Source organism: Myotis lucifugus, unplaced genomic scaffold, assembly GCF_000147115.1.
Source record: "Myotis lucifugus unplaced genomic scaffold, Myoluc2.0 scaffold_846, whole genome shotgun sequence".
In the NCBI taxonomy this organism is placed as follows: Eukaryota; Metazoa; Chordata; class Mammalia; order Chiroptera; family Vespertilionidae; genus Myotis; species Myotis lucifugus.
In genome coordinates, this window is record NW_005871894.1 from 112,703 (window position 1) to 132,339 (window position 19,637).

At 41.4% G+C, this 19,637-nt stretch overlaps 1 protein-coding gene across 1 annotated transcript; it reads left to right on the forward strand.

Moving 5' to 3' along the window:
- The first annotated feature begins 7,018 nt into the window (after positions 1-7,018).
- Positions 7,019-16,498, forward strand: LOC106695100 (butyrophilin subfamily 1 member A1-like). The gene is made up of 4 exons (XM_023747362.1): positions 7,019-7,103; positions 7,442-7,477; positions 12,076-12,096; positions 15,969-16,498. The coding sequence occupies exons 1-4, from the start codon at positions 7,019-7,021 to the stop codon at positions 16,496-16,498; spliced, it is 672 nt and encodes a 223-aa protein (XP_023603130.1).
- The last annotated feature ends 3,139 nt before the right edge of the window (positions 16,499-19,637 follow it).

Consider the following 19,637-nt stretch of genomic DNA (forward strand, 5'->3'; position numbering starts at 1 on the left):
ACTCCTTTTTCCTCTATTATTTTGGTCCGTATACTTCTCACATATGAAGGTCCATCTATTTATTTTCATAACTTCCATCATTCCAAGTTTCTTCCATTTTCATGTTATATCTGTCCTTCTCTATAACCTTTGGCATTTTCTGCTTCTCAGAAACATGCCATATTTACTCTGAATCTTGTGAGGTAAAGAGGATTGTGCTAATAGGCACAGGATTTCCACTCTATATATTCTGTCTGTAAAATACCCATTTAAAGTAGGACCTCTGCCATTTTTTACAATTCTAGAGGCTCATCTTAAGCAAACTGAGTGATGAGAGAAGATTCCATATGTGATGAGTGCATTTGACCCATCCACTCTCCTGGCACAATTTTCTAATTCTGATGTCATTCATTGACTGAGTGTGACCTAATGGCCCACTCTTTCACCTCCCTGGGGACGATACTCTAGGTAGTATAGATAATTCATATAATATTTTCTGGCCTTTTTCTTTCCAACTCCATTAAATGCTCCTTATTCTTTTTAAAAATATATATATTTTATTGATTTTTTACAGAGAGGAAGGGAGAGAGATAGAGAGATAGAAACATAGATGAGAGAGAAACATCGATCAGCCTGTTATGCCCAGATTTCAAGAATCCCAAGAAACCACATCAGGGAGCCAGCCAATCCGATGCAAAAGCATAAGAATCTGTATTTCAAGCTAGCTTGAGCTCTCCATCCACCAGATTCACCGACACCACGGCAAACCGAGTGGCTGAGAGACCGTACCCCGCCTAGAGACGGGTTTAAAAGGGGGGGTTGGAGTAAGGGGAGGAGAAAGGACTGTGCTCTGCCGATTGGCCAGGCGCAAGTCGATGTCTTGTTCCTGGGTGTGGCTAGCAGAGTCTTGGCCAAGGTCGTAGCCCTTACCCTGGGGCAAGGTGGAGGGTGTAGCCCTCGCCCTTTCATTCCCCCCTTTGTCTTGGAACTTCCGGCTCAATCATGAGACGGACTGCATTTCTATTCCACCAGTTTTAGAGGCCCGTACTGGGCATATCTTAACAAATGGTCTGGTGGAAGGGGAAGAAACCATTTTAGCTTTAACAACTTCTATTGAAATAGTATTTTTCTTCTTAAAATTCCTCCATGGCTATCAAAAAGCCAAATCAAGATTAATTTATCTACTGTCCTGATGTTTGCGTAAACACAACAAGAATGGTAACTGACTACCTTTGCTGGAATCTCATGGTTGAATCTTAATATGCCTCGTAGGGCCAGGAAGCCACGCCACCCAGCTGCTATCAGGCCCGCCTGCAGTATCTGCTGAGTTAGGTGAATCCCTCACCTGTAGCAACTCCACCTGAGCCCACGCTCCAGGCTTTAAGGCCCATCTCAGTAGCCCTCCTACCTGTTGCGGCCCAGAGTGTGTGGGGGTTCCGCAGGGATGCAGAGGCATCCCTACTGCTCCCCTTCTACTCTTACCAACCGCCAGTGATGGTAGGGCATCGGCCTGACACTCCAGCGCCAGCCATCTTCAGGGCTTCCAAGCAGGATACCAGGCTTTCTTCGTGGCATTCTTACTGGCTTCAAGTCTTTAGAGCTCAGACAGGGCTCTTTAAAACATGATACTCCAGTCAAAGTTTTCCATTAATAAAACCACTATTAGGAACTGGTCTTATTGAATCTATGCAAAGAAATGTATTGCCATGTTAGCATTGCCAAATTTCGGAGAAGAAAGACATACTGATCTACTCTAAGATTTTCTGACTTTCCTTGCCAATTCCTTCTAATTGTTGGCATTAAACTTTCTTTCTATGCATAACCATGCCTCAGACCTTCTATTTTAAACAGGCCTTTCCCAGCTTACTATCCCTGACATGGGCATGGTCACAAAGGCCTACAAGACAGTATTACAGGCTGCCAACTGTTAGCTGTTTCTCAACAGAGACCAAAACTTGATGGGCACCATTCCTGCCCATTTGGGCACCTGTTCTCTTGGCAGCTAGGCACCCTTTACTTTTGGGGGTCACCCCACATAGTTCCCTTCCAGGACAGCCAACATATATTCAAACCTGCAAGAGAAGTAAAGGTCAATATAACATATCAATACAATGAAATATGATATTGGCATCATGGCCGCTTTAGGCAGCCAAATTTTACTAAAGTCTATTCTTGGCCTTCCTATAAATTGTCCTTGTCTCTTTGGAGCCATGTCCATGAAGATGCAGGCATCATCTGAGTCGCAAGCAATGTTACCAGCATCAGGCAGGTAGCAGTTTGCGTTGATCTTGATCGACGCTCCATTTGGTAACGAAGTCTTTCCGGATCATGGATGGGTCCGCTGACCAGATGTGGGTGTGATGGACCCAGGTCGCACGTGCAGGGCTGCCAGGGCCTCGTCTATGGCAGACAGTTAGTCAGGCAGCAGGTCCAGTGGCCAGAAACACACCCCCAGCAAAGCAGCTTACCAGGCTCAGGACTTTCTGGCGGAAGGCTGAGGCTTTGGGGCTGGCTCCTGGTCGGCGTAGCACACAGATGGGCACCAGACTGCAGGTGAGCGTGAGCACCAGCAGGAGCACCAGGGCCCCCAACTTCACCTCCAGGCTCACAGGGGTGGGGGAGCCGAGGCTACTGCCTCTGGGCGCCACACCAGGAGCTCTGGCTCTCCCCAGGGCCCCATGGTGCTGGCTGCTCCAGTGACTCTCAGACCTCGCGAGGGTCTCACTCCATGGCCCTCACCAGGTTCCATGGTTTGTTTCTACCAATTCCCTTTGTGGCAGAGCAGCAACCAGGCCTCTTTCAAGGGAGTGCGCTAGGAGGGAGTATCAGCCCCTCCTTTGCTAGACCAAACCCTTTCAGTACATTAGACCAGCTTCATTCCCGCCTATCTTTACAGATTTCAAGGCCCATTGTCTTCCTTAATCAGTACTGGCCTGTATTATCTAATTCAGCACAGGCAGGGGGAAGGGCCCATTAAATCTTTGCCTTGAGGAACTGTGAGCCCCATCCTTAAATGTCCCAATCAGACTAGAAAAGCCACAAATACCTTTTAAATTTACCCCAGAATTCCAAAATCCCAACCCAGCACAGAATATCACATAGAAAATCAAAGTTCCCAGCAAACAAACAGAAATGCTTATAAACATCAAATAAACATTTACACTTACACCTTTTCAGTGAACAAATATTTTTACAGTCTTGGGATCTTGAGCAGATAACAGGGACACCGCCCAAGTCCCCTGATGGGGGCCTGAAAGGAACAGATGTGGGGGTCTTCCCTTTCCCACATTCCAGGACAGGATTCTTGACCTATGTCTTATTTAGATAGAAACGGTTTTTATCACAAACAAACAAATCCAAAACCAAGAAAATCAAGGCCAGAAGTACCCTCTGATGTTTTAGGGGTACCAAGGAAGGAGAAGTTCCAGCCCTTCTCACAATCCACCACCAGTGACCAGTTCCAGCTTATTGGTTTAACATTCCTTTTTCTTTTCATTACATCAAAGCCATGCTTTCCAGTTAGTTAGAACTTTTAGCCTTAATTTTTAGGTGACATGTAAATAATTAACATTCCTCAGATTAACAATACATTCAAATTTAACAGCAAGGATGCATATTTAAGCAATAAGGACAGATCAGTTTACAGAAGCAGAGACAGCATGCAATCCAAACCACAGCTGTGGGTAAACACATTATCTAGAGTACTTTAGAAATTGGATTACTGCTATCAGTCCCTTTTAAAGACTTTGACATAACCTTTAATTGTCCTTAGTTTAAGGATGGGTTTTCTAGATTTAAGAGATTAGCTTAAAAATAAACCCAAGAGGCAAGTATAATTCCTGCTTCATAGATGATTTGAACTTAAAAGTTTTAAGGTTCCAGCCAATAAGCCTGGCATAGCCGCTAAATTTCAAAATGGTCACAATTTTTCTGCTGGGGAAATCAAAAGCAACCCCCATAGCTATTCACATGTAAATTTGACTATCAACCTCCTGGTGGTACTTGCCTTAGGGGCAGGAAATTTCAAAATAGCTATTTTAAATCGCCTTGGGAAACCAGCCTGCATTTCTTTGTCAAGTTCTTCTCCTCCACTTTTTAAGGCCAAAACAGTCTCGGGTTTTTATTCTGTACACAGAAAAAGCTCAGGTTCAGCTCAAAACTATGCGCACTCGTTTTTAAACTGGCCTTTTCCCTTTACACATGCACAGAAATCCCGGATGCATTTTAAAACTTTTACATTTAACTTCTATGATCTAGCTGGGGCGACCTCCCCCCGGACCTGACGCCGCTGGGGGGCCTCGCCACTCCCGCCTCCCGTGAGGGACGTGCTGGCCCCACCCCCTGCGCTCCACTCACTCGCCACAAGCCCGGGGCCAATGCCGGCCTGCCGCCGCTGCCACCACCGCCGCCTGGGCCCGCGGTGCAGACGGGCTCCCGGGCTAGGGCTGCGCTCCTGCACACCTGCCCCCGGGCGCCCGCCCCTACTGCGCAGCAAGCAGCCTTGGTGCGCCGGCCTCAGCCTCCGCATCCAGGCACATCTTTCCTCTCCTGCGGCCCGAGGCAGTGATCCCTGCTCACCTTCCCTGCCTGGGGGGGGCGCGCGGGTGGGCGGGGATCCCTCCCCTGCCTTTACACTCACATACTTTCACCAGACATTCATTCAGAGGTTAACAACTTCCCAACTCCTGAGGGAGCTCTAAAGCCTCCCCCAATCTCCTTGAAATGATCAATCACAATACCCAAAGGAGCAGTCTGAGTCCGTCCCATAACATCCATCCAGTAAGTCCACAGAAAACAGAGAAACAGGCACAGACAAACAGGGCCCAAAGAACAGCCTTCCAAATCCATGGAAGCAACAGACGATGGCTTACGCCAAACCGGTGGGAGCTACCCACCTCATCTCAGATTGGGGTGAATGCGTGGGCACATTATTGGTTTTGTATCTGCATCCTAAGTTTAAATACGTAGTTTTCAATATTTTTTATTTTTTTGTGTTTTTCATAAAATTTACATTAATTTTTCCTTTGCATTTTTCGGACAAACTTCTGAAGATATTGGGTAAATTTTCTTTCATATGCCTTTACTCCAAAACACTTTAAAATGACAGCTTTCCTGATCTGTCTAACTTTTCCTGCCTTTATACTGATTGGCCAATTCTTTGCTTTGCACTTCTGCTAGATGCCTACTAACCTAACACAGATTTCCTCCAGAACACCTGTTTCTATATTGTCCAAGTCAATCTATTGTTCAACTATAATATAAACATGGCTTTTGAAATCATGAGACATGACTGCAGGCAGGTTCCAAGGTAGGTTAAAGTTGTGAGTACATGAAATACAGACTTTCCTCTGTTATCATTTTTATTTAATAATTATTATATTATTTAGCAAACAACCATAACTATACTTTTGGCCCACCCTATGTTATATTTAGTACTGAAGAACTAGTGAAAGATACAAAGCCCCCAACCCAAATTATAAAATCTTGAAATTAAATAAGAATATTTTATAAGGTAATTAACAGAACTGTATTTCTAAATTTTTTTGCTTATTTCACTATATTCAGACCTTTCCTCCCTTTGAATTTTGGAACACTTACTCTGATCAAATAAGAACTTTCAGCCACTGTTCCTACGTTTGTGTTGTGTGTTCCTCTGCAACATGAAAGGTTTGATATTGCATGCATGTTGTAGAAGAAATTGAATTTCATTCATATTTGTTTCCCATGATATTTACAATTTCACTTTTATTTTTCAGAAAATCTTCAGGAAAAAATTGGTAAGTTTTTTCTGACAATCCTCTATTGCCATGCCTTTAAAAACAATGTGATGCCTTAGCATTATCTGCTTTTCCCCTATTGACATTCCTTGGCTCACCTTTCTTTAGGACATCTACTTCTTCTTCTTCAATTATTTTGGTCTGTATACTTCTCAAATATTAAGTTCCATATATTTATTTTTCTTACTTTCCATCCTTCCCAGAGACTTCCCTTTTCGATGTAATACCTGTGCTTCCCTATAAACTTTGACATTTTCTGCTTCCCAGAAACTTGCCATATTTACTCTGAATCTTGTGAGGTGAAGAGGATTGTGCTAACAGGCACAGGATTTCCACTCTATATATTCTGTCTGTAAAATACCCATTAAAGTAGGACCTCTGCCATTTTTTTTACAAGTTGAGAGGCTCATCTTAAGCAAACTGAGTGATGAGAGAAGATTCCATGTGCAATGAGTGCATTTGACCACTCCACTGTCCTGCCACAATTTTCTAATTCCGATGTCATTCATTGACTGAGTGTGACCTAATGGCCCACTCTTTCACCTCCCTGGGGACCATATTCCAGGTGGCACAGATAATTCATATCATATTTTCTGGCCTTTTTCTTTCCAACTCCATTAAATGTTCTTTATTCTTTTGCATTTTTATTCGCTCAGGTATTCAATCACAACATTGCAAAAGATTTTTTATGTTTGCAAAAGGATGTTAAATCTTAAGGAATGTTTATGTGTGATGTATCTTTAGCGCAGAACTCTCTATGTCAGTGGTTCTCAACCTTCCTAATGTCGCGACCCTTTAACACAGTTCCTTGTGTTGTGGTGAGCCCCAACCATAAAATTATTTTTGGTTGATACTTCATAACTGTAATTTTGCTACTGTTATGAATCATAATGTAAATATCTGATATGTAGGATGTATTTTCATTGTTACAAATTGAACATAATTAAAGCATAGTGATTAATCAAAAAAACAATATGTAATTATGTATGTGTTTTCCGATGGTCTTAGGTGACCCCTGTGAAAGGTCCTTTGACACCAAAAGGGGTCGCGACCCACAGTTTGAGAACAGCTTCTCTATGTGGATGACATGAGAAGCTGTTTCTCATAGCATGATCCCCAAAGGTTTTTTCATGGAGACCTAATAGAATCAATAAATATCTTATGTCCTCCTTTTCTGATGTTACATTTCAATTATGTTTAGTTTAGAGATACAATGGAATTTGGGAAGGGAGCTCCTTATGTTTATAAGCAGGCTTCATATGATGACTGATACGGATACAGGTGTTGATAGCCGGGTACTTGTACTATATACAGGCTTCTGCATCAGACTTAAAATACCTCCCTCAGGTATGTGCACTTTTGCAATTTAGGACTGAAAAGGTGGAAAGCCTGAAGCAAGACCAAATATTGATATAGTTTACCCCAGAGGAAGTTCTACTTTTGGTCGGTCTTACTTTCCCATCTCATGCCTTTGGCACGAATGGGTATGGAGATGGAGAGTGACACTGGCTCTTATTTGTTGCATGGCCTTAGGATCCTTTGGCTCCACTTCTTAGAAAAGTCGGTCAGTTCCATTAAAGAATATGCAACAGAAGGGTTTCAAATTAGCATCCTCTTCTCTTCATGACATTATGCTTGCATCATGTTTGAACAGTTTTTTTTTTCTCTTTCTTTCATTCTTTCAGTTAAAGGTGACCAGGATAAAGACAAGTCCCTTGAAGGTATTTCACTTTGCACTTACTCAATTTCATGTGTTTATTTTGCATTTGTTTTCAACTCTCAAGGATCATCTTCCTTACTCCACAACGCACATGTACGTCACTTTTTCATGTATTGGTATGATTTGAACATAAGTTTACTATTTTCATTTGTTATTTGCTTTCCCCCATGATTATTTCTTTGATTGTCCTGTCCTTTTAATGTATGCAAACATTTCCTTTCTGAAAAGTAAATTTTAGTAATTACTTTTGCAAAATTTTGCTACTTTTAATGTATCTTATCTGAAAGTCTTGTCCAATATAGTTCCAGGCCATACAATGTAGACCTCCCTTCCTACCCCTCTCCAGCCATACAATGTAGACTTCTCCCCTTCCCCATCCCCAGCCAGCCATTTCTGCCATTTAATACTTCACCTCCCTTCCCTCTGAATTGCTTATGGTACAGTTTGTTCAAGAATGAGTTAAAATCAGGCTCACATACAATAATGTTATGTATGGACCCTTTGACAATACATTGAGGATAGAGGTACCCATTATCCTAATCTGCATAACAAATAGGAGCAGTAGTTCAGGATTCTATGAATCATAGTTTGTAGCAGTTTTATACGGCCAGCGAACACAATAGAACTGACTATATATATTTAGCCACAAGCAGAGATCTTATTAAAATAAAAAGCTTATTCTTACGGTTGAGTAGTATCCCATTGTATACAGGCACCACTTCTTCTTTATCCAAGCATGTAGAGAATGACACTTGGCTTGCTTCCATGTCTTGTCCACTGTGACTAATGCTACGGTGAACATAGGAGTCCATATGTCATTGGGAAGAAATATTTTCAAATGTGGGGCTTAAGTATCCATATAAGGTATTGTTGGATCTCTATTCATGAGGGACAACACATTGAGGATAAAGGTACCCATTAACCTAATCTGCATAACCAATAGGAGCAGTGGTTCAGGATTCGATGAATCATTATTTGTGGTAGTGTTGTATGGCCAGCTCCCACAATAGAAGAACTGACTATATTTACCTGCAGCCAGATATCTTCTATGTCATTAAAGGTCTGTGGCCGTGACATTGGGTCATATGGTATCTCTATTCTTAATTTTTGTGGAACCTCCATACTATGGCTTCATGACCAGCGTGCAGCGGCTCTCACGATGGTCGGGGCAGCATGCCAGCAGCATCTGTGGACATCTGGGGCGGGATGCCGGCAGTGTCCATGGAGCATGCAAGGCTTTGTGGTGCGGCCGACAAGGCCCTGATGGCAGGCTAGGCCTAGGGGATCCTACATTCGTACGATTTAATCATGCACTGGGTCTATAGTACTAAAATAAAAACCTTATTCTTATGTCTGAGTAGTATCCCATTGTATATAGGTACCACTTCATCTTTACCCTAGCATGTATTGAAGGACACTTGGCTTGCTTCCATGTCTAGTCCACTGTGACTAATGCTTCAGTGAACAGAGTAGTGCATATATCATTGGGAAGAAATATTTTCAAATTTTGGGGGTAAGTATGCTTAGAAGGTGTTGCTGGGTCATATGAGATCTCTATTCTAATTTTTGATTAACCTCCATACTGTTTCCCACAGTAGCTGTACCAGTTCACATTCCCACCAGCAGTAAATGAGGCTTCCCTTTCCTCCACAACCTCTCCAACATTTGTTATTACTAGACTTATTGACAACAGCCACTCTAACAGGTGTGAGGAGGTATCTCATTACAGTTTTGATTTGAATTTCCCTAATGGCTAGTGCAGTACAGGATCTTTTCAAATACCTGCTGAGCATTTGTATGTCTCCTTGGGAGATGAAATACTGCCATTAGCGACAACAGGGGTGGATCTTGAGAATATCATGCTGAGCAGACAAAGTCAAGAACCATATGATTTCACTCACATGTGGCATATGAAACTGAAAGCACAAAATGAGCACACAAGACAATCAAACAAAACCTCACAGAGACAGGAAAGCATGGAACTAACTGAGGATTCTCAGAGGCATTGGGTGTGTGTGTCAGGGGGAGGGCAGTTACAGGTTGCCTGGAAAGATTAACCAAAGAACTTAAAAGCATATATGCATAGCCCATGTACAATTATAAAAGTGTCTTGAAGACCTGGGTGTGAGGCTGTAGAAGAAGGTTATAGAGGGCTAGGGGGGGTGCGAGGGGGTGAGGGGGTGAAGGGACTTCTGTAATATTCTCCATAATAAAGTTTAAAAAGAGAAAAACCTCATAGACACAGACAACTGTATGGTGGTTACTAGAGGGAAGAGGTGGGTAGTACAGGATAAAGGAGGTTGAAATATATGGCCAAGGAAGTAGAGCTGACTTTGGGTGGTAAGCCCACAATGGCATACGCAGATGATGTTATCATAGCACTACACTATTAGTACCACATAATCGTATTAACCAACATCATCCCAATAAATTTAATCTACAAAAAATATTTAAAGAGCATTCCTTTCCTTTCATGAGATTTAATGAAGATGAGTTGCATTTGGGGCATGAATTGAAATAGAAACCCACATAAAACAAAATTCTGTATTCATAAGTTGACAAAACATGTTCAGGACACTCAGGCATTGAATTTCGTATTTTCTCTAGGAACAAGGGTTCAAGCTTCTCAGTTTTGCTTTTTTTGGCTCTATTATACAACATAGCTATAACAAAAATGAGAACTGACTACATAAATTTTAGTAGCAGCCAAAAACCATATTAAAGCAAGCACACTGAGTAATAAAAGTCTAAATAAAATTTAAATCAGTCATGTACATTTTGAAAAGGTAACTACCAAGATTATTATTCCTATTTTTTTCTCAATTTAGTAAATTCACTTATTTTCTCATTTTGGGGTAGAATATTCTCTAGATGAAAGGGAGCAGCCATCTGTCACTGTTGGTACCTTTATTTTGTATGCATGATGTATATACATGTATGTGTTTATCTACATCTGACTATGTTTAACATTATGTTCAAATTTTTCAAAAAATTCATTTGTATGCTTGTTTTTATTGGACTTTCACATATTTATGTTATTTTTTATATTTTTTATTTCAGAGCGAGAGAGATAGGTAGGAACATCAATTATGAGAGAGAATCATTGATCAGCTGCCTCCTGCATGCTCTCTACTAGGGATTGAGCCTGCAACCTCAGCATATGCTCTTATGGAGAATCAAACTATGACCTTCTGGTTCATAGATTGATGCTCAACCACTGAGCAACACCAGCTGAGCTACACAGATATTATTATTTTATTTGCTGGATGATCTTAAGAAATTATTTCGTATATTTTTCTGACAACTCTATATCCAAAAACTCTGACTTATTTCTTGGTGTCTTTGCCATTCCCTGTCTTTTTCTCTATATGTTGATTCCCCCGGTGGGGGCCCGCTGGTTTCCCTGAAGGGTGTCCCGAATCAGGGTGGGAGTCCCGCTGGGGTGCCTGGCCAGCCTGGGTGAGGGGCTGATGGCTGTTTGCAGGGTGGTCAAGCCCCCCAGTGGGGATCCTCACCCCATGAGGGTGTGGCCAGCCTGGGTGAGGGGCTGAGGACTGTTTTCAGGCTGGCCAAGCTGCCCAGCGGGGACCCTCACTTCATAGGGGTGTGTCCAACCTGGGTGAGGGATTGCTGGCTGTTTGCAGGCTGGCCACACCTCCTTCAGAGTGAGGGTCCCTACTGGGGTGCCTGGCCAGCCTGGGTGAGGGGCTGAGGGCCGTTTTCAGGCTGGCCACGCCACCCGGCGACCCAAGCCCCAGCCTCTCCTTTTTTTCTTTTTTTTTCTGGGATTTATATTTCTTCTATAATTGAAACTTTGTAGCCTTGAGCGGAGCTCATGACCCGCAGGGCAGGCAGGAAGCTTGGCTTCCTCCATTGCTGGGGGCAACCCAAACCTCCTGCTCACTCCAGCTTTGTGGCTGTAGCCATCTTTGTGACAGAGTGATGGAGTGATGGTTAATTTGCATATTGCTCTTTTATTAGATAGGACTAGAAGCCCTGTGCACAAAAATTTGTGCACTGGCAGTGGGGGTCCCTCAGCCCAACCTGTGCCCTCTCACAGTCTGGGATCCCTCAGAAGATAACCACCTGCTGGCTTAGGGCCGCTCCCTGGTTGGCAGATGGCACGCCCAATCCTGCAGTGTCTGCCCTGTCTCTTCCAGTAGCAGATGGCTGGCCTGGATCCCGGGCTGGGGCTAGCAGCCGCTCAGATCGTACTGGCGCCCACCCAACCCACCCCGCCCACCCCGCCCAAGACACAGCAGGCCCGGATCCCGTGCTGGGGCTGTGCAGCGGGATCTGCCTGCAGTATGCAAATTGGTCACCATATTTGTTGGTGGTTAATTTGCATATCATGCTGATTAGCCAACGGGAGGCGTAGCGAAGGTATGGTCCATTACCATGTTTGTTTATGATTAGATTAGATTCCTTTTGCACCAATAGGTGGGAGAATGTAAAACAGTTTTGTCTCTGTTTGATGAAGCAGAGGTATAGATCAATTTGAACCATAGAGCAAACTATAAAAGGGTTTCAAATTTTTGTTCTCCTTCCTGACATTGTGCTCTCATTCTTAATGAATTGGTTCTTTCTTTTATTTTTCAGACAAGGCTGAACAAGAAAAAGGTAAGTTCAATTAATGTATTTCACTGTGTATTTAATTGTTTCATCTTTTCTCTATATGTTGGCTCCCCCCTCTTCATTTTTGCTTTATCTTTGCCTTCAATTCTCAATGATCATATTTTTAACTAAATATACATTTTTATCATTTTGCTTTGTTATCTTCTAAGCTGAAGTTGCCATCATCAATTGTTGTTCAGTTTCTCCCATACTACCTCTGATTTCTGCTACTGTTGCAATCAATGTGGACAGATCCATTCTGTCGATATAATTTTATTAACAATTTACCTGATAAGTTTTGCACTTTTAATATTTCTGATGTATGAATTTTCTCCAAAAAAGACTTAGGTAATTTGATTTTTAAATCTTCCACTGTCAGTACCTCAATTCTCTTTCTTTCAAGTGATTTTGTTTACATTAGCTCATTTAGGCATATATTAAAATAGAAATGCAAATACAAGTAGGTTTTGTCCACAGATGGACAAAAATATTGTGATTAGATGTGTTTGGAAACTAACCGCACATTTTCTTAACACCAGTGGTTCAGTATTATCTAATTCAGTGCTTTAAGCAACTTTATACCACATAGCTATGCAATAATAAGAATTGACTAATCTATAATAATAAAAGCATAATATGCTAATTATACCAGATGACCTTCGGGACAAAGCTGGGGCTGCAAGGGAAGCCTGGTTCCCGGGTGCCTGCCAGTGGCCAGAGGGGAGCCCAGGTCCCAGGTGCCAGAGAGAAGCCGGTGCCAGCAGACGAGGGAAGGAAGCCCCACTCTTACATGAATTTCATGCATTGAGCCTCTAGTCAAATAATAAAAGTCTAAATAATATTGAGTATTAAGGGTCTAAGAACAATTTAAAGGTAGTCATCATACTAATATTACTAAGTTTTTTTTCTCCATTTAATAAATTTTCTCCTTTTTAACAAACTTTTATACATGGACTTCTCCTATATTAAGTTCTCTACATTTACGTCCCATTCTTTCCTATTTCTTCTTTTTTCATTCCATATTACTCATTTCTCCCTTATAAGCATTGGCTTGTTGTGTTTCTTTGTTTGTTTGTTTTGTTTTTTGGGTTTTGTTTTGTTTTGTTTTGTTTTTTTCCAGAGACTTGTTATATTTTCACTAAGCAGTGGTGATATAAACAGTATTAGATTGAAATACTCAGAGTTTCTCCCTCTGCCCACTCTCTCTCTCATACCTCTCATGTAGTAGAGCCTATTTCTATGTAACTGATACATCCCCAAACCTTAAGAGATGGGAGTAGTCAACAAACTTGCTGAGTAAGTTTCTCTATCCATTGTCCTACCTGAGATGTATAAATTCTGATGTCATTCTTTGGTCAACTGTAAACATGAGGCTCAATCTTCCACTCCCCTTGATCATATAGCCTAAGGGTTCACAAGTATACAAATATTTCCCTTTTTTATTGAATTTATTGGAGTGACACTGATTAACACAATTATACAGGTTTGATTTGCAAAATTCCACAGCATATCATCTGTTCTCTGTATTATGTGTTCACCACCCCAAGTCAAGTCTCCATCCATCACCATTTAAGCCCCTTCCAACTCCCCAACCTCTCCCTCCAGCAATCAACATGTTGTTGGAGGGATTTAGCAAAAAAAGAGAAAAACAGAGCAGTATACAAATTATTTTATACAATTTTCCTGGCTTATTTTCTACCCACCATAGTGTTTATTCTTTATATTTATGCACTTTATTGGCATAGTAAATAATTCTACAAAATGCAAACATTTTATGAATACAGAAGAATTCTTTAAGATATATATATATATATATATATATATATATATATATATATATTTATTTTCTGTAAATGACTCGAGAAGCTAACATCTTCAGATGTTTCTGAAAGTATAATTTTCCCCTTTATCAATAAAATTTTTAATATATTTTGTTTTTAGATTGAATGGTATTTGAGAATATATCTCTTTAATGTATGTGGCAGGCTTCCGTGACTAGTGCTGCAGATGCAGTTTTGGTCAGATGGATGCTTTTACTGTATTCTCCTCATTACTTTTTAAAATATCTGTCTTGTACATGTGAGTGTGTTTGCATTTTATTCTGCAAAATGGTAGAAGGTTCAATGAATGACAAATGATTGATATTGTTTATAGCACAGAAAGGCGTATCTACTTTCTCTCATGATGTCATTTCCCATCTTAATTAATCTTGCTCCTCCAACTGGATGATGGGAGGAAGGCTCAATTCAAGTCCTATGAGTTATACTTACCTCTCAAAGTTTCCATTCTTCTGTCTTTGTTCTATTCTACACCTATAGCAGTAGAATGCAGTACAGTAATACAATAAAATATACTTTAGTAAGCAAAGAAGCATTATCTTTTTAAACTTCCATATTTTCTAAAGTTGAAGCCACAAGTTCTTCCCCTTCTCCTCCTTCCTTCCTGCCTTTATGTTAGCCACACTCCTTCCACTTTCATCCTCCCCTCCCACCTTTAGTTGCTTTCCCATTTCTAGCTATCCTTCACCTAAGTTTTATCATCATGTTTAAAAAAAAATGGAATATGAAGATATAGTAGAGAAAGAGAAGGTCCAAATGAGTCAGAAGAAGAAATATGACAAAAACAGAGTTAAATGGAAGAGGCAATCAGAGAAAACACAAAAGGAAAGAAAACAATAATGATTTTCTCTTTTGTTCTTTTGCAGTTGGGTCTAAATCATTCTATGCTGGTGAGTGACATGGACTCTGTTGATGAATATGCTATTATCAAAGATATCTTAAATTAACACGTAGAGTGTGGAAGAAAATATATTAAAAATCAAAGAAACTCCAAAACATACATTTCATTAAACCAATAGATTATTCAATATGTTAACAAAGGTGTTTGAAATATTAAATTATAATGGTTTTATTTAACTTCACTTTTAATGTTGACATTATTATAGATATCCCCATTACCCCCTCTCATCGCTCATCTCCACCCAGCCCCACTCCCCCTTTCCTCTGGCCATCACCACACTGTTGTCTGTGTCTGTGGGTTCCGCATAATGTTGTTTAGCTCATCCCATCACATTCTTTTGTCCATCCCCCCTTCCATGCTGAGAGTTGTCAGTGTTCCACATATTCATGCCTCTATTTCTATTTTGTTTGACGGTTAATTTTATCATTCGAGTCCATATATAAGTGAGATCATATGGTGTTTGTAGAATACTCCATGGCAGTAAAAAATAAAACCTCTTACTTTTTTTGACAGCATAGATGGACCTAGAGATTATTATGCTAAGTTAAACAATCCAGTCAGAGAAAGACAAATAGCAGCTTTATAAAAATATTGTATCTCACATTATGCTCTGATAGATAAAGGATGAGGTAACTATAGCAAAAACATGTATTTGGCTATACAGGTAGTATTCTTTATTTCTTTCCAGTTTCCTAAATAGGTTATAGACGCTTACCAGATGCAAAGTTTAGATGAAGAACATAAGGAAGAGTCAGTTCCTCAAGTCAGATATAACTCAGTGGGCTGTAAAAAGAGGTGCAAGTACGTGGACAAATATTTCCATTGGTGCTTTCATTCCTGAATTAATGCTTCGGAATTCATACTCAGATATTCTGGGAGGACAGAAAGCGTTATATATTTCAGGTGGTGGGTTTTCATGTTGATATGTCTCTTGCAGCTTGGAAGAAAGAAGGATCGAGAGCTGGTGAGTGTATGGTGGTACAGAGGGACCCTGCTCCTTTGGAGGTGCTGTCAGGGGAAGATGAGTGGAGGAGCGTTGGGTCTGCCCAGAACCAGAGAAGCCCTCACAGAATGGGGACCCCCTGGCCCAGGCAACTGAGACTTTTCCAGGAAACATGATGGTCCATTTGTCTTTGCAGTAAATGTGACTCTGAATGCAGCCACTGCCCATCCTGCCCTCCTCCTGTCTGAAGATGGGAAACGAGTAACCTGGCAAGAGCCTTGTCAGAATCTACCCCGCTCCTCGCAGAGATTTGCCTCCCTTCCCTGTGTGCTGGGTCAGCAGGGCATCAGCTCAGGGAAATGCCACTGGGAGGTAGAGGTTGGGGACACGCAGTCCTGGGACCTGGGAATTTGTAGGGATAATGTAAAAAGGAAGGGGAGGGTCACAATGTCCCCACAGAATGGTTTCTGGGCCATCAGGCTCTATGACGGGGAATACTGGGCTCTCACCTCCCCAGAAACTCATCTTACTCTAACAGAAAGACCCCTTAGTGTGGGGATAGTCCTGGATTATGAGGCTGGAGAAGTATCTTTCTGTAACATGACAGATGGGTCCTATATTTTCAGCTTTCCCAAGAACACATTTAATGGTGTCCTTAGACCACTTTTCAGACTTTGGTCCTCTGGTGCAGGGCGCTTAAGCATCGTCCATGTGGAGGAGAATTGACTGATGTACTTCATAGGGCTACCCTTCCCTGAGTAGTGATGACATTTGGCCCCAAAGATGATCACAATTCTCCCAGCAGCCACAGTTATTTTTGTCTATCTTACTGGTTCGTTCTCAAGATGAAGCTATGGCACACAGACAGATTAAAATCACTTCTATTGCTTTCTCTTGCCTAATTGCTCTGGCTAAGGCTTCCAGAACCATGTTGAATAAAAGTGGGAATCATTGTGTTTCTGATCTTAGAGAAAAAGCTTTCAACTTTTTACTGTTGACAATGATGTTAGCTGTGTCATATGTGGCCTCCAATATGTTGAGGTAGTTTTCCTCTATACCCAGTTAGTTCAAAGTCTTTATCATGAATGCATATTGAATATTGTCAAATACTTTTCCTTCATCTATTGAAATAATCATATATTTGTCCTTCATTTTCTTAACATGATTGATTTGTGAATATTAAGCTATCCTTGCACTTGTGCAATAAATTTTATTGATCATGGTGCATGATCTTTTAAATGTTGACTCTATTGTGCTAATATTTTGTTGAGGATTTTTGTAACTGTGTTCATCAATGATATTGGGTTAGAATTTTCAACCTTAGAGTGTCCTTGTCTAGTTTTGGTATACAGCAATTCTGGTCTCATAAAGTAAATTTGAAAGCATTCCCTGCTTATTGAAATTTTGGAAGAATTTTAGAATGATAGGTATTAATTCTTCTTGAAGTGGAAAATCAAAACCCCAAGACAAGCCTCCTGAGGTCCAACAATTCTTGGGGCTTTAATTCCCCACCTGAACTTGTCAGAGTTTAAACTCTCTTATACACAATGAGATGAGGAAAGAGCTATTCATGGGGATTCTCTAGCACTGACCCTAATTCTATATGGAAAATCAACAATCATGGTATGTTCTCATTCCCTGAGACTCCAGTATATCCCATCTTCAAACACCTACATGAATGGACCCGTTATGGAAACTATGCTTTAGTGGACCTCATTAGGCATCATTTGAAGGGCCCTCGTTTACAAAGGACCATTCAGAATGTTATCCAAGCCTGTCTGATAGGCACCAGAAGCAATTCTAAGACAGAACGTGCCCCTATGGGAAAGGGAGTATAACATAAATGGATATGCTTATTTGAGGACTGGCAAGTTAACTTCACACAGATGCCTAAAACCATAGGAAACTTTAAATTTTTAGTAATTTTTGTAGACACAATTTTTCTGGATGGGTAGAGGAATAACCCACTAGAACTAAGAAGGAAACTGAGGTAGCAAAACTTCTACTCAAAGAAGTAATTCCTATGTTTTAACTCCCTTATAGCATTCAAAGTGACAATAAACCATTGTTCAATTCAGAAATCTCCCAGAAGGTAGGACATGCACTACAGATTCAATGGAAACTACATGCATCTTGGAGGCCTCGATCTATGGGAAGAATAAGAAAATGAACCACACAAGAAAGACCCTGGTGAAAATATGCAGGAAACACATTTGAAATGGGACCAGGTGCTCTCTATTGTCTTGCTTCAGGGTAGGGTAGTGCCCCAGAGCAAACTCAAACCCTTTGAGACAGTTTATGGGAGACCCTTCCAAGTTCCTGTGTTAGGGACACCTTCTTTGGATTTAGAACATGAATTAAAAGTCAAACAATATGAACAACACCTAGGGCAAAGCTGACAATTTTGCACAAGTTTGCTCATTGCAGGTCCATCTACATATCTGACAGGCCCTTACACGCATTCTAGCTGGGAGACCAAATCTTACTAAAGACCTGGAAGACTTAAGGTCCTGAGCAGCAGTTAGCTGAGCAATAGGCCAGTCCCTACGATGTCCTGCTGAGAACGCACTCCTTCCAAAAGCTCACGGGACTCAGTCCTTGGATCCACCCCACACAGATGAAGTGGGTACCACCTGAGGAGGATTCAGATCTTGCTGCAGCTGCTGATACTGCAAGGCAAAGCTGGGCCTGCACTCCTGAAAGAGTTCTAAAATTCCTCTTTCGGATAGGAACAGCCTCCCAAAGCTAAGTGACAATGTGACTTTTCATTTTATTCTGCATTTTCCAGAAAGGGACTTTCTTAGCAAACTTATCCTGCTATTGAGAATGACACCCAAAGCCATGCTCAGGATTAAATGATGGGGGTCCTTTAGTCTCCCCAGTTTCTGATTTCACTACATTTACCCCCACACACACTACAGGGCATACCCCTCACTAAAGATTTGATTGTTTGTCTGCAAAATAGGTCTCACATTGGAAGCACTGCCTCTTGCAATATAAAGCCCTTAACCAACTCCGCTATTTCAGTAGCCCCATCCGCTAGACACTGCGTATGCCATCTTCAGAAGACAACAATCTTCCTCCTGTAAAGACTTACCTCCATTCTTGACTGTCCCCCTCCCCCCCCTTCTTTTATTAGACAGTAAGAATCCCTGGACCCAGGCATAGGTGAGACTATGCCATTTGACAGCAGGAAGAAACCACAGAAGATGAGACCTTCATTCATTTACCCTGTGAGATTGCAAGGATCCAGAATTTGGAAAGGGGAGTTGTTACCATAGGAGCAGACAGTCAGCTGGGGCCCAGGAGAGTGTCTCCCATTGGCCAAGATGGCGTTAGGGGGAGGTTCTTACACTGAGCTGCCAAAAGCTGGAAATGTGAATGGATAGGGCCATGAGTACACCAAGAGCCAGCAAGATAATCGGATAGGGGGAAACCCCTCCTCTCACTATCCATATAACAGCAGGCTTGAGCAGGAAGAAGAGATGGTCATTAAGACAGAGGGTGAAGGCATTGCTCTTTGAGACAGGAGCCTGCCATTCTCCCAGGTCATATAGTCCTGAATAAATCCTCTTTTCTTTTCCACAAGCACCTGCCTCATGAGTTTGGCTTTCATTGTGACAGGTAGACAAACCTCCATTTTCTGTTCAGTTACATATAGAGCAGCTGCTGACACCTGGAAAGGTTTTCTGAAGCTGATGTGATCTACAGACTCAGAGCCTTTGTGGTTGCAAATAAGGTGAGAAAACTTCAGTTGCTGGATATAGTTTCCAATGTATCTTATTATACCTTTATTATTAAAAGATATATTTTTCCTATGCTAAGAAGTATGTCTAATAGTTATTTGTATGTAACCTGAAGAACT